This window comes from Crassostrea angulata, chromosome 2 (assembly GCF_025612915.1).
Source record: "Crassostrea angulata isolate pt1a10 chromosome 2, ASM2561291v2, whole genome shotgun sequence".
NCBI classification, from domain to species: domain Eukaryota; kingdom Metazoa; phylum Mollusca; class Bivalvia; order Ostreida; family Ostreidae; genus Magallana; species Magallana angulata.
Window position 1 is genome coordinate 7,379,675 of NC_069112.1, and position 12,918 is coordinate 7,392,592.

General features: G+C 32.4%; 1 protein-coding gene across 1 annotated transcript in view; it reads left to right on the plus strand.

Annotated features, from left to right (window-relative positions):
• The first annotated feature begins 7,725 nt into the window (after positions 1 to 7,725).
• LOC128173853 (transient receptor potential cation channel subfamily M member-like 2) overlaps positions 7,726 to 12,918 on the plus strand; it is a 72,486-nt gene continuing 67,293 nt past the window's right edge. The window contains exons 1-5 of the mRNA XM_052839537.1: positions 7,726 to 7,808; positions 11,323 to 11,561; positions 12,140 to 12,247; positions 12,339 to 12,404; positions 12,593 to 12,749. Of these exons, the coding sequence (XP_052695497.1) occupies positions 7,733 to 7,808; positions 11,323 to 11,561; positions 12,140 to 12,247; positions 12,339 to 12,404; positions 12,593 to 12,749 (646 nt within the window). The 5' untranslated portion in view covers positions 7,726 to 7,732. The remainder of the gene's footprint in view (positions 7,809 to 11,322; positions 11,562 to 12,139; positions 12,248 to 12,338; positions 12,405 to 12,592; positions 12,750 to 12,918) is intronic.

The window sequence follows — 12,918 nt, forward strand, 5'->3', positions numbered from 1 at the left end:
CTATATTTCCCATCCGAAAAAAGATAAGAGAAATGTAAATTTTTGACTGATTTTGATTGAATTATAAAAATAGCGTCACTTCTGACGTCATATACTGCCAGTGAGTGCATATAAATCAAATAAATAGGTGAAAAACATATTTAATGTCAACTCTTTTATAAAAATAACACAACAAATTAATGTACCTGAATCACTTAAATAATAGCGAATTATGGGGGCCAATTTTGACTAATATCATATATAGTTCTTTGCTTGATTTTCCTTATAGTTTCTGGTTGACACGATAAATACTATTATTAAGTTTTTATTAGATAACGATCAAACCATCAGAGAGATTGCTAATTAGATTTTTAGGTCACCTGAGTAAACTTAGATGACCTGTTGCTATCCATATTTGTTCGTCGTCGTGTTTCGTGTGTTAACAATTTTACATTTTTGACTTCTTAAAAACTACAAGGCTGATACCATTTTTAGTGTGAAGCATTTTAATGGTAAGAGGAATCGAAATTGTGAAATCCATGGCTCTACCACCCCCGGGGCGCCAAATGTGGGGACAAATATGCAAAAAAGCCATATTTTCAAAATTCCCTTTCTCTACTCCCACAAAACTGAGGAAAACATGGTTGCATAGTTATCATGTCCATGAAGCCGTCTACCAAAATTATGGAATTCATGGCCCCTGGGTGAGGGGTTCTGGTTGTAGGCTGGGGCCAATATGGCCATGTAGTAAAAATGTATTAAATCTTAGAAAAATATAGTAAAAATGCATGAAATCTGAGAAAATCTTCTTCTGTACTAACAGATATATATTAGTTAAAAACTAAATGCATGATTATGATGTCCATGAAGCCCTCTACCTTAAGTGTGAAATTCATTACTTCTGGGTCAGGGGTCCAGGCTCTGGGGTGGGGCCAACATGGCCATATAGTTAAAATGTGTTATATCTTAAAAAATCTTCTTCTCTATTGCCACATATTTGTTAAAAACTAAATGTATAATTATGATATCCATGAGATCCTATACCAAAATTGTGAAATTCATGACCCCTGGGTCAGGGGTTCAGGTTATAGGGTGGGGCCAATATGGCAGTAAAATATATACAGTAAAAATGTTTTAAATCTAATGAAATCTTCTCTAATCCCACACATGTGGGCCAAAAACTGATACATGGTAATGATGTCCTCTAACTCCTATACCGAAATTGTGAAAATCATGACCCCTGGGTCAGGGGTTCAGGGGGGGGGGGCAATATGGCCATACAGTAAAAATGTTTTAAATCTCATGAAATCTTCTCTACTCCCACACATGTGGGCCAAAAACTGATACATTGAAATGATGTCCACTAACTCCTATACCGAAATTGTGAAAATCATGACCCCTGGGTCAGGGGTTCAGGGGGGGGGGGGGGAACATGGCAATATAGTGTTAATGCATATAATGTTTACGCGGCTAAGTTAAGGCTGCCCGAGTAATTTCACAGCGATATGTAGAAAGTCACTTGTCTGTACTTCATAAGATATGACGTCATAGTAAATTTGACGTCACGATCTGCATTCCTTTCGATCGTTCTTAGGGAATGTATCGTAACGTTATAAGTGATATTCATTGTGCCTTATAAAACCGCATCATTCCTTTACATAGATTGTTGTAAATACTAGTGATACTAAATTCTTCGTAATAGGTAAATTACTATTCATAAACTAATGGTTTTGAGACTCCCCCTGCTATGTGTAATCTAATGAATGGTGATATGTATATGCATATAAAAAACGGCTTGGTGCAAGAAAAAGATGAAAACAATTTTAGATTATTTTACGTGAAATCGGGATAGAAAATAAGTACCAATGTGAATTTTGTTGGAGGAAACCTACCGATTGACCCGATTTTGTGTAAATCGAGCCTAAACGGTGAAAATGTGCCTAATTTCGATGGTGGTGCGAAATGTTTTGACAATATTTTAAATAAACGAAATATTCATATGAACCCCCAGCAAGAACTGCAAAATACATTATTTATCGAAGGATTTTTAAAAAAAATATTTTTGATTTAATGTCATTATTCACTTGCGCCGATGAGATTTTTATAGATTATTTACCGTCTTAAAATACACACGTCTCGTTTTTAAGAAAAATATATGACGTAAAAAATACATCAAATATAGTGTTGGAAGTCGTTGTTAATTTATGTAATAAAAGTTCAAAGAAACTCGCTCGGTTTAAGTATTTTTCGATAATTAAAATAGTATAATTTTTCGATGTATATTTAGCTTCGGACAGCCTTAACATAGCCGCGTAAAAAGAAAATTCTCTATTTTGACACATCTGTATTAAAAACTGATATTATTATGTTTATTAGGAAGTCATCTACTGAAATTTTATTTTTCATGTCCCCTGTAGTATGAGTTTTGACTCTAGGGCACGGCCAACATTGATGTATAGGTGTTAATGCATATAATGTTAAAACATATTCTTCTTTACTCCCATACACCTGAGAGGAAAACTGAATTCATGATTTTGTAGACCAGATCTTTTTAAGTTTGTTGCCAAAATAATAGATTTCACAGTTCTTTTTAAAAAAAATTCAGGCAAGGAGGTGGTCGTCATTACAAAGAACCATGTATGATATGAGTTAAATTTGGTCCCCATAATTTGCCATTTTTAAAAGTGTTTCGAGTACAATAAAGTGTTTTGTTTTCCCTTGAACTGAAATGTCACATTTTCATTGGTTTAAACATAGCACGTGATTGCCTCATATATCTCTATATTTGTTCTGTGAGAAGTAATATTAGGCAATATGGCCGTCATTGGTCGACGCTTCGCTTACTCATTTCGACATTTCATAGTCTTTAATACATAAACCGCATGCCGTAAGTTCTTAAAGTATTTGGAGTAGTTGCCCTTTGAAATTCTTTAAAATTAGAGTAGTTGCCCTTAGAATATTGACGTCACATTGTTTTCGCTGGAGCAGAACAAAATGGCAGCGTCGAAATTTGCTCAAATCTCTGCAGAGGACAGGGAGAAAACATTTAAAATTGAATAGCAACAAAACATTGTAAGTAAACATGGGTGAAGCAAGGATTTTTAAAGAGTATTTGAAAGGTGAGATTGAAAAATTTGAAGAGTTTAAATGAGTTAAATTGGACGAGATGTTAGGCATCTTGTACATGGCTTTACGTAGATCATCGCTATTTGTGAATAAATTTGTCGCTTGATAGTCCTCGGAAAAACAAAACACTTATTAGGTTAGTCACTGACTTACTACGGAAATATATTGGGTTGATCAATCTCATAGACGGCTCGGCTTCGCCTCGCCATCTATAAGATTGATCAACCTAATATATTTCCGTAGTGAGTCAGTAACTAACCTAATAAGTAATAATGTTAAAGTTTATATAAAATATATTTTTCACCTACTTATTTGATTTATTTGTACTTATTGGCAGTATATGACGTCAGAACGCGGGTATGACAAGGCAACTCTCAGCGATCAAATTCCTCTGATCGATATGACGTCACAATAAGCAGCAATGTGTCATATTTTACTTAGAAACATCTCGATTTTAACTTTATCTCTGGATTAAATTATAAAAACTACAGGCATAAAATATCACTAGAAACTCTTCTAACTGAATTCATCTTCGATTTCTCTCTATTACGTATAATTATCATTGATGACGTAACAATTTAAACACGTGACAAATCATCGAAATGCAGTGCAAACAATGCCGAAATAAGACTTATTTAACACAGATTTCTAAGTTTTAGATGAGTGTCAGTTAGGATATAATCAGGATAATGCAGGCATGGATATTTTGTTTAATCAGCGAGTGTTATAAGGTAAGCAGATCGACATTTATATGGCTTGACCAGCCTTTCCTCTGTCAGTGTGTACAAAAAAAGGCAAAAGTGTAACACTACCCCGGATATTATGAAAGATGACTTCGGTAAATATCAACAGTATATGACCTAAACTACTTGAAGAGTGCTGCTAGAATCCTGTGCTTCGTTGTTTTAAATGAAAAATACGTAGTATTTTCAATGAAATTATAGAATTTGAGAGGGTGTCCGATAAATATTTACAATATTTATTTTATGCAATTAACAATAGGATTCTAGCAGTAATACTAATAAACATGAACTAATTGAAGATCGAATTATTGTAGAAAACATACAAATGACCTTCGGGGTAGTTTTACACTTTTTGATTTTTTGTTAAGGTAAAAAAGTGATCTATTTTTAACTGTCACGTGATACCAAGAAAAATAATATCTAGGTGAACACTTTTACTAGGTATTAATATTCCACGCTGTTTTCATAAAAATAAACAGTTTATAAATTTATCATAATTTTGACGGTCATTAAACTCGGAGTTGCCTTAAACGACCCGCGAAGTGGCTTCTTTTTTCTGTAATTCAGTCAAAATCAGTCAAAAATTGACATTTTTCTTATCACTTTACGAATGGGAAATATAGATCTTGAACAAAGAACATTTTTTTTGTCATTTATTAGTCTTGGATATATATATTTCTAATTAAAATGTTTTGTTTGTTTAAGCATGCGCTCTATGTTTTCTTATAAATAAGTTGTTTTATGCAAAAAATACAAGGCACTTGATTCAAAATGACCATAATGTAAAAACATCATATATATCTGTACAAAAAACCCCCAAAGAATTATAGTAAAATGATATTTATTTTAGGGGGCCATTTTAGGCAATTGTCTTCTCCTGTAAATATGAAGATAATATACACATTAATAACATGAGTTTTAATGCTTTATATGATCATTATTCTGCGAGCATAATCGAAGTAAGGAAAAATATATATTATTTATACCATTATGAAAACAATACATGATTTACATAGTTCAATACTAAATACAAGATCATAAAACTCTAATACACTAATATCTTAAGTATATTCCTGTGACATTTTCCCCCTAAACATACCAATCTTGAGCATTTAAATCACCTACTACCCATTCACCATATTAATCTGGTGGCTTTCGCACTCGAGTAGAGCATCTCGATTGTGCAGTAGACAGACTCGTTTCACGATTTCGTGGCTCACTTTGATTAACATTTGTCAAATCGAAACCCGAAATTTTGTTATAGTAGTAAATCTGAATTAATGATTCAGGTTCAACAGAAGAGAATGATTCTAACTGTTGATTTTGTCTACGAACATCATTACCTACATTGAAAGAATTGGTTGTTAATGCGCTATAATCACCTGATTTCATATGCTCAATTGAACTATTGAGGCCGGTATTGTGATTTACACCTGAAGTATTCACGGCATTATTCTTCCGATATGAAAATGACTTTTTTGGTATAATTAACTCTTGCTCCTAGTCTGATTCACTAGACTCATCTTCGCTGCTGGCACAAACCTCTGTTTTCCTCTTCATTCTAGTCTTTTTCATTGGTATCAATGGGGATTTCCCAGTAACTTGTTCAGTCTCTGAAATAATCATAAATGGTAATAATAAATTTCTGTGAAGTAACCTTGTACGGCCTTTCCCTGCTGCTCTCTGTATCTTGTACACTGGAATATCTTCATTTGGGATATCTAAAACTACATACACTACAGCCAACGCGGATTCCACATTTTCCCGCGACACCGTGATGGTGTTTTAATCCTTTCCGCGATACACCGTCGCTGTATTGTCATCGCGGTCATCGCGGGGCCACGATTTTACCGCGATGGTGTAAGACACCATAACAGGCGTGTTATCTGTATCAGAGATTAAACCAAAATGGAGCAAACAAGCGCTGTTTTAATTATTGTTCGAATTTAGAAATAAATATTAATAGAAGAAAAATTCATTATTTTCTTTGAATTGTTTTAGCAAAAACTTCTAGAAAACTATTGCTGCATGTATTTTGATTATGTTGTTCAAGAGTCCCAAACATAGCAATGAATTACGCAAATCATGCATATATGTGTACTTGATAATTAGTAATATTTTAAAGTATTATTTTTTGCATATGATGAGTTGAAAATATGCCACAGATTTAAAGAAGACAAATATTCCGCAATGTACTATTATAAGGTCGCTGCCGTAGACATCAACTCAACTTATATTTTTCCCCCTCAATCTTACTCTTATTTAACTCATTAAATACTTTCCAGACCCCCCCCCCCTCTCTCTCTCTCTCTCTCTCTCTCCTTTTAAATAAATCAGATCATATGTACTTTTAGGACGATCGGTGTCAATTATAGTCTAGGCAACGGTATGGTCAATCATGGAACAATTATCACCTTGCATGACAAGTGTCACCTGAAGAAAATCCCGTAACACGGGTCCCGCGTCTAATGCCTTGAGCCATTTAAATGACAATGTAGGTGTAAAAATTAGGTAACGCTTGCATATACCGGCCACTTCGGAGTATAGAGAGTAAAAGATCAACAGATTATGAATAACGGGACTGCAGTCTGACTTCGATAGATCAAGGGTTTTGAGAGATCAAGAGAGTAGATTTACTTGGTAATATTGGGGGTGGATGATATGGACCGGGGACTCACTTCGAGTAAAATAATGCATAATTCAGAAAATAGGTACATTGACAATCAGTCATCCCTGCGTTTACGGGTGTGTAACTATTACATAACACTTCCTGACCATGGCAGCACCCGTGCTCTAGCCATGTGCCAAAGACCTGAACATGTTTTAAATTTAGGTAGACTTTTCCCAGCTCAATATAAATGAAACGTGTACCATTGAGAATGCTAGTCATATTATTTGTAACTTGGTGACTAATCTTTACGTATATTATTTTGCTTGTGAGTTTGAATTTCAGTTTATGTAACATTTCATGTATGGCAGATTCGTCAACTGATAATGGTAGACCACAAATGCGTATTTTAAGTGTTTGCAGCGACACTGAAGTTGCTCCCGAAGAATACGAATTTGTGTCGTAAAAAGAAGCAGAAATGTCGTTGATTTCTATGCCCTGTGTTAACAGTTTGTTTCGGCTTTCTAATGTTTTCAAATAAATGCACCACAGATTGCGGTCTAACTGTAGACAACGTAGGTCAACACCAATAGCACGCATAATTGGATTTATAAGATCATAATCAGATAACCTCTTGACGTCAGATGTTTGAATATCTGAGTTTTTTAGGTAAAGCTGTTTCAATGTACGGTCGTCTGTTTGTGAGTTTTTGCTCACACTACTAGTGTTACCTGTACTACCTGTTGCCATCCAATCTTAAAGTGTGCGTCACCAATTCACCCAGTTCAAAATATATACACAACATATGAAATCTTTCAATTCTTATGTATTGTCAACTCTTAGAATACATGAGAAATTTTGTTAGTTCCTCAACATTTAGGTTTTATATTAAAACATTTTGAAAGAGACAGTTTTTAAGGTGAGTGATGTTGGCAATGGGCTCTCGGTTTCTTTTAGTTGATTATCTTATCAAAGGATAAACATAAGATTTTTTAATTCAGTATAGTTCTCAGTGATTAAAAACCATGTCCGATGATGCATCTCGTTAAAGAAGACTTGTTTACCGATAGAGAATTGTTTTTAATGTGTTTTTTTTAATCATTTGGACTTGCACGTTAGTTCAGTATGATTTTGGAAGATATATATATATATATATATATATATATATATATATATATATATATATATTTATATATATATATATATATATATATATATATATATATACGTTTTTTTTTAGGTCGGAGTATTTGACCTCGAACGGGATGATCCATTAATGCTGTCAAACATTGCAGGTGAAGCGATTATTAACTGTTGGTCAATAAGGAACATTCTTCAGAGAGACAGCAAAGGTAAAGACAATATTTTTTGTTGATATTTAAGGTTATTATCCATACGTCACAAAACAACGTCTGACGTAATTCACGCGTTATTACGTCTTATCCGTGCCCGATCTATTTGAGACCTAACTTTAAAAGGTGTATTTCAAAACAAAGAAATCAATCTGACATAGAAATTGATTCAAAACAAATATATCAAAAATCCTGACAACTGCAATCAATTAGGCCTACCGGAGTATTAATCAGCGAAATAACATGACTGGGTTGTGTCGATTGCGTACTCGTTTTGAAAATATAGACCGCTTACTTTTGTCCTGCATAAACATCAATCCATTATAAGGTTGAATTAAATCCAATTATTTGAACATTATTCCCTGAAAGTCCATAAAAATCCAAAATGAAATACTGACCGAGATCTATATTCCAGTGCATAAGGGAGATAAAAACACAAGGGGAAATAATTTGACCTATATCATCTTTATCCTGTTCGCTTAGCAACGAGCATATATTTATTTTCCACGAATAAAAAATGTTTTTAGAATAAAAATCATGCGCTGAAGAGGTTATTTCATTATAAGAACAGTCTTTAAAACCAGTAAAAAAAAGTTTGAATAGAGGTTTTGTCTTTAAGGCATATATCAGGTAGTTAGCATTATCCACGCATGTGACTGCAATTTCTTAATACCGATCTCGATCTATAATACTTACCGATATCCAAAGAAACCATCTTTTGCGATTTAAATAATACACATTAATCAACAGTTTGTTTAAAGCATGTTTTCTATTTAACAATAATCAAAACACATTTTTTTACAGTTATGAAATAATAAACCTAAGCACAGTTTTATTTTTACGGATCTTTTTTCAAAATATATATTTTAATGATTTTACCAAAAATATGTCAATTGTGATCCTGAAAAGGCCGGTCCCTTGGGTAATTTTATTTTCAATTGATTAAGGGTGTTAAGGTGTAAATAATATCAAAATTTTAGATAATTCTGTACGTAAATAAAATTATAAGAGCTTAAATTCTCTTTGAAAATTTATTCATTTTATCTAATTTATATACAGATTTATCTATTTTGTGATAAATAAGCAAGTGTAACATAAATTTTTTTGGTTTTGAAATAATAATTCCTTTATTTTAGATAGGATATAAGTCAAAAAGTAGTGTTCTGAAAGTCAAATTTCAGGCTTAGGCTTATATTCTTTATGTATGAGAAAAAGCGCCATTTTCCGCAATCGGTTCTATTTTTGGCAACGGCCCTAGCTTTTAGAATATCGATGGACCAGCCAACAGGTTAAAATTTGATGAGAACATATCCTCAGATACACGTTTGAAAAATATGAAAAAAATCTGTACACATTTTATATATCTAGTGGGGTATGGACCATTACCTAAATAGTCTATTATAAACACTAATAATAATTAAAATGTCATTATTTCCTTTTTGCTTCTAAAAGCAACAACATACTGAATTAACAGACCGAGAATCATTTTAAAGATTTTTGTTATCTATTTATTTTGATATACAGAGCTTTTATAATCATGGCTATTGATATTGTCACATTCCTTTAAAAGGGATACTTGTTTGTAAAGAGCTTATGACCCAATGCAGATAAATATGATATAAATAATATTTAAGTACATATTAAAGTATCCAGGTAAGGTAAAGGGTGAGATAAACACTTATTAATTAAGTCAGTGAGCAAACAAACCCCTATAAACATACAAATAAATGATTTAAAATTAACAAGCATTCTGAGAGTATTGCATAAGCAATACACGTCCCCTACCGGTGAAAACAATGAACTGTTATGCAGAATATCATTTCTTACCGTCTTCTGTACCCCGAATCAACAGACCAACCCGATAACAAACCCGATTGTAATAATACAAAAACCCTTGATTAAGTTTACAACACAATGCTTAACACTATTTTACAGAACATATATTTGTTTGTTAGAAACAATACAAGGAATGGTCCAAGCAATGCGCAATATTATTACTGACTACATACTTTCCTCGTTTATTCAATACACACCGAACCCGATAACGAACCCGAACATTAAAAAAAATTGGAATATAAAAAATTAATTTTCTCGAAAATATGTCAACCAGACGCTACAAAAGTGTAAACTTGATCTGTAGTTTGACATTTTGAAGCTGTTCAGCAAATTTCATCTGATTCCTCAAACGCATAAAGAAAAAAAGTGTGGAAAACTGAAGTCGGACAGACGGACAGACAGACAGACGGACGGACAGACGGACTGACGGACGCAGAGGAAAGCTTAAGTCCCCTCCGATGAAAACCGGTAGAGGACTAATAAAACATCAGTTCACAAATCAAATTAGATTTTGAATATATATTACAATGGGATGGAGTACAAGTAAGATATTAAATAAGATACTTAGTTTAACAGGTTCAAAGTACATGCATACATACACATTACAAAGGATTTTAATTTCTGTTAATATTTAAACGTCATAGCTAGGTAACAATAAGTTAAAACCAATCCAACTTACCTCGAGATCGGCCACAGTTTCTCAATTAAGAAGTTCTATGAGAACAGATCTTAGTGCGCTTGTCGAGCCACTAGACCTGGCCACAATGGAATCCAGAGCTCTGGTATCCTGTAAGAATGGATCTTTGCTCCAAACATGACCGTCTTAAAATTAGTTGTTTGGATTAAAATTAAGACACTTTGTGGCTCATTTCTGAACGGTTTTAGCTCAATATTTTTTTTCAGATCTTATAGACTTTACAAAACACTTTCTAAGCTTATATTGAATTTTCATGGTTTAGATTTGGGCCGTAGATCATCGAGTAGCGGTTCATGATTGAAACGCATAGATCATGCATAATGTAAAAAGCTTAATTAAATGAGTACAATTGAATAAATATTTTTTTTTAGGATTGCTATTATCTAAATCAATAATTATGTTATTCTATGATTTTTTGTGTGAAAATACTCTAATTAAACTGACTTTTTTGGCCTTATAGCTTGTATTGCCTGGAATCCAATATAATATCTATATCAGTGTTTTCTTAGTATGTCCCGTAAATGAAAAGGAAACAGTTTTACCTTTCTTCAGATGATTTAGAGATAGGTATAATTGAATTGAACCAATCTTGTATTGAAGATAGGTATAATTTTATTTTTCTTAGGTTTGATTATTCATGCATCCTTAATTCATTAAGGCATATCTTTAACTTTTTTCTACCTGACTTAAATTGTTTTGAGATTGATACAATGAATAAGACGATAGGTACAATACTTGTTTTCTGCAGATGTAAACGTTATAAAAAGCAGAAGTTGTCAATAAAAAATGACAATAACAAATCGTCAACCATATCAAAAATCAATTCTAAGGATACAGGTTTTCTTTTTGGCAATTTTTTAGCTTTTTAAAATAAGAATTTGGTTTTCGTTCCCTATTTATTAAAACTTTTTTTCTCCTTAGGTTAACATTATAATGATATGAAAAGTTTTGCAAGGTTTTAATCTTTACTTATATTTTCAGATGTTGAACAGATCCCGATTAATCAAACAGTTTATCAAACATTTCGGGGCAACTCATTAGCCGGAAAACGTCTTCATAACGATGTGATAGATCCTGATAAAGTTTTGAAAGGATTTCAATGGCGATCGAGACCCCATGTGTTTAGTCCTAAATTGTGTAACGCAACAACGCTTCCACTATACTTTTATTTGGGATATCAAATTCTGCAGGAACAACATCTGATGAAACAGTGTGGCCATGTAAGATTTACATTTATTTGAAAAAATGTCCAAAAATAATCAATACCTCATTGTTGAAGGAGTACACAGGTTAAAAACCGCCTTACTTTTTTTTCATAATAGAATGTTGATAAATTGGTTCTTATTGTGATCATTTTACATGAACAATTAATTACTCTACACCATTAAACATTTTTTTTTCTGAAAGTAGTTTCTAATCCAGAGGTTGTTAAATAGATAAGAATATTTTTATGATGTATGATAACAAATAAATATACAAAAATAATATCTATTTATCATGTCCTGCACTTTACACTTAACAAAACTCTGTTGTTCTGAAGTGGTACGCATTATGTAATCAAATCATTATATCTTTTTCCTTTTCTGAATTCAATATTTAGAACATCAATGCTTTGTTATTAGATGATAACATCATACATATATACATGTAGTTTATTCATAGGATTGGATTTAGATACAAATTGTCCACTTTAATGATGAATGTTTTGGTAGATGTCAATTTAAGAATATTTGCCTTAAATGAATTATAATGTTCATACATGGATCACATTATATCCTTTTCAAATACATTGTAATAGGTCCTTCTTTTCGAGGCATTGAAAGCAAACCGATGTGATTATGTGAGTGTTTTGTTCGACCGAGGTGTTGAATTACCAAATGATTATCTAACTGATTTGTACTTGGAGGTATGTAACTTTTTATAAAAAATAGCTTTTTCTTAAACTATATTAACTTAAAACATTGCTTGGTGTATGTTTAATCATGCAAAATTTTCAGACTTACAAACGGCACGACTGTGAGTTTGGTAAAAAGAACTTGTTACATCTACAGTGGATTTTAAAGGTAAGTTTGAGTCAAGTATCAAGAAATTCTATGCACAATAAAAACACAAAGGCAGACACGCTCAACGCCACTGCAAACATTTATCTCCTTAAAGGTAATGTATAGAAATAATTTACTTTGGTTTGTACAAACTATTTTAAATACTAAATGAAAAGTAATTGGCATTTTCTTTTGTTAAAATTGTCTAGCAAATCCCAGAAGCAAAATATCTTTGTCAGAATTTGAAGATACATATGACACAGAACGAGAACAAAAATAAACAACAGCCAAAAAAAGAATATGGAGAAAAATACTCCGTTGAACTTGATGCAAGAGCTGTTTGTCGTAAAATTTTACAATATCAAGGTAAAACCACAGATCTGTATAATTTATTACTTAAAACAATAAAATAGTTGTCTATACATTATCGTAATTATAAATTTAATTTATAATTTATTTCTGTACCTTTTGTTTATTGTATTCTAGGTGACATTTACATGCAGTAAAATTTTTGACATTTGATTCAATTGATAGC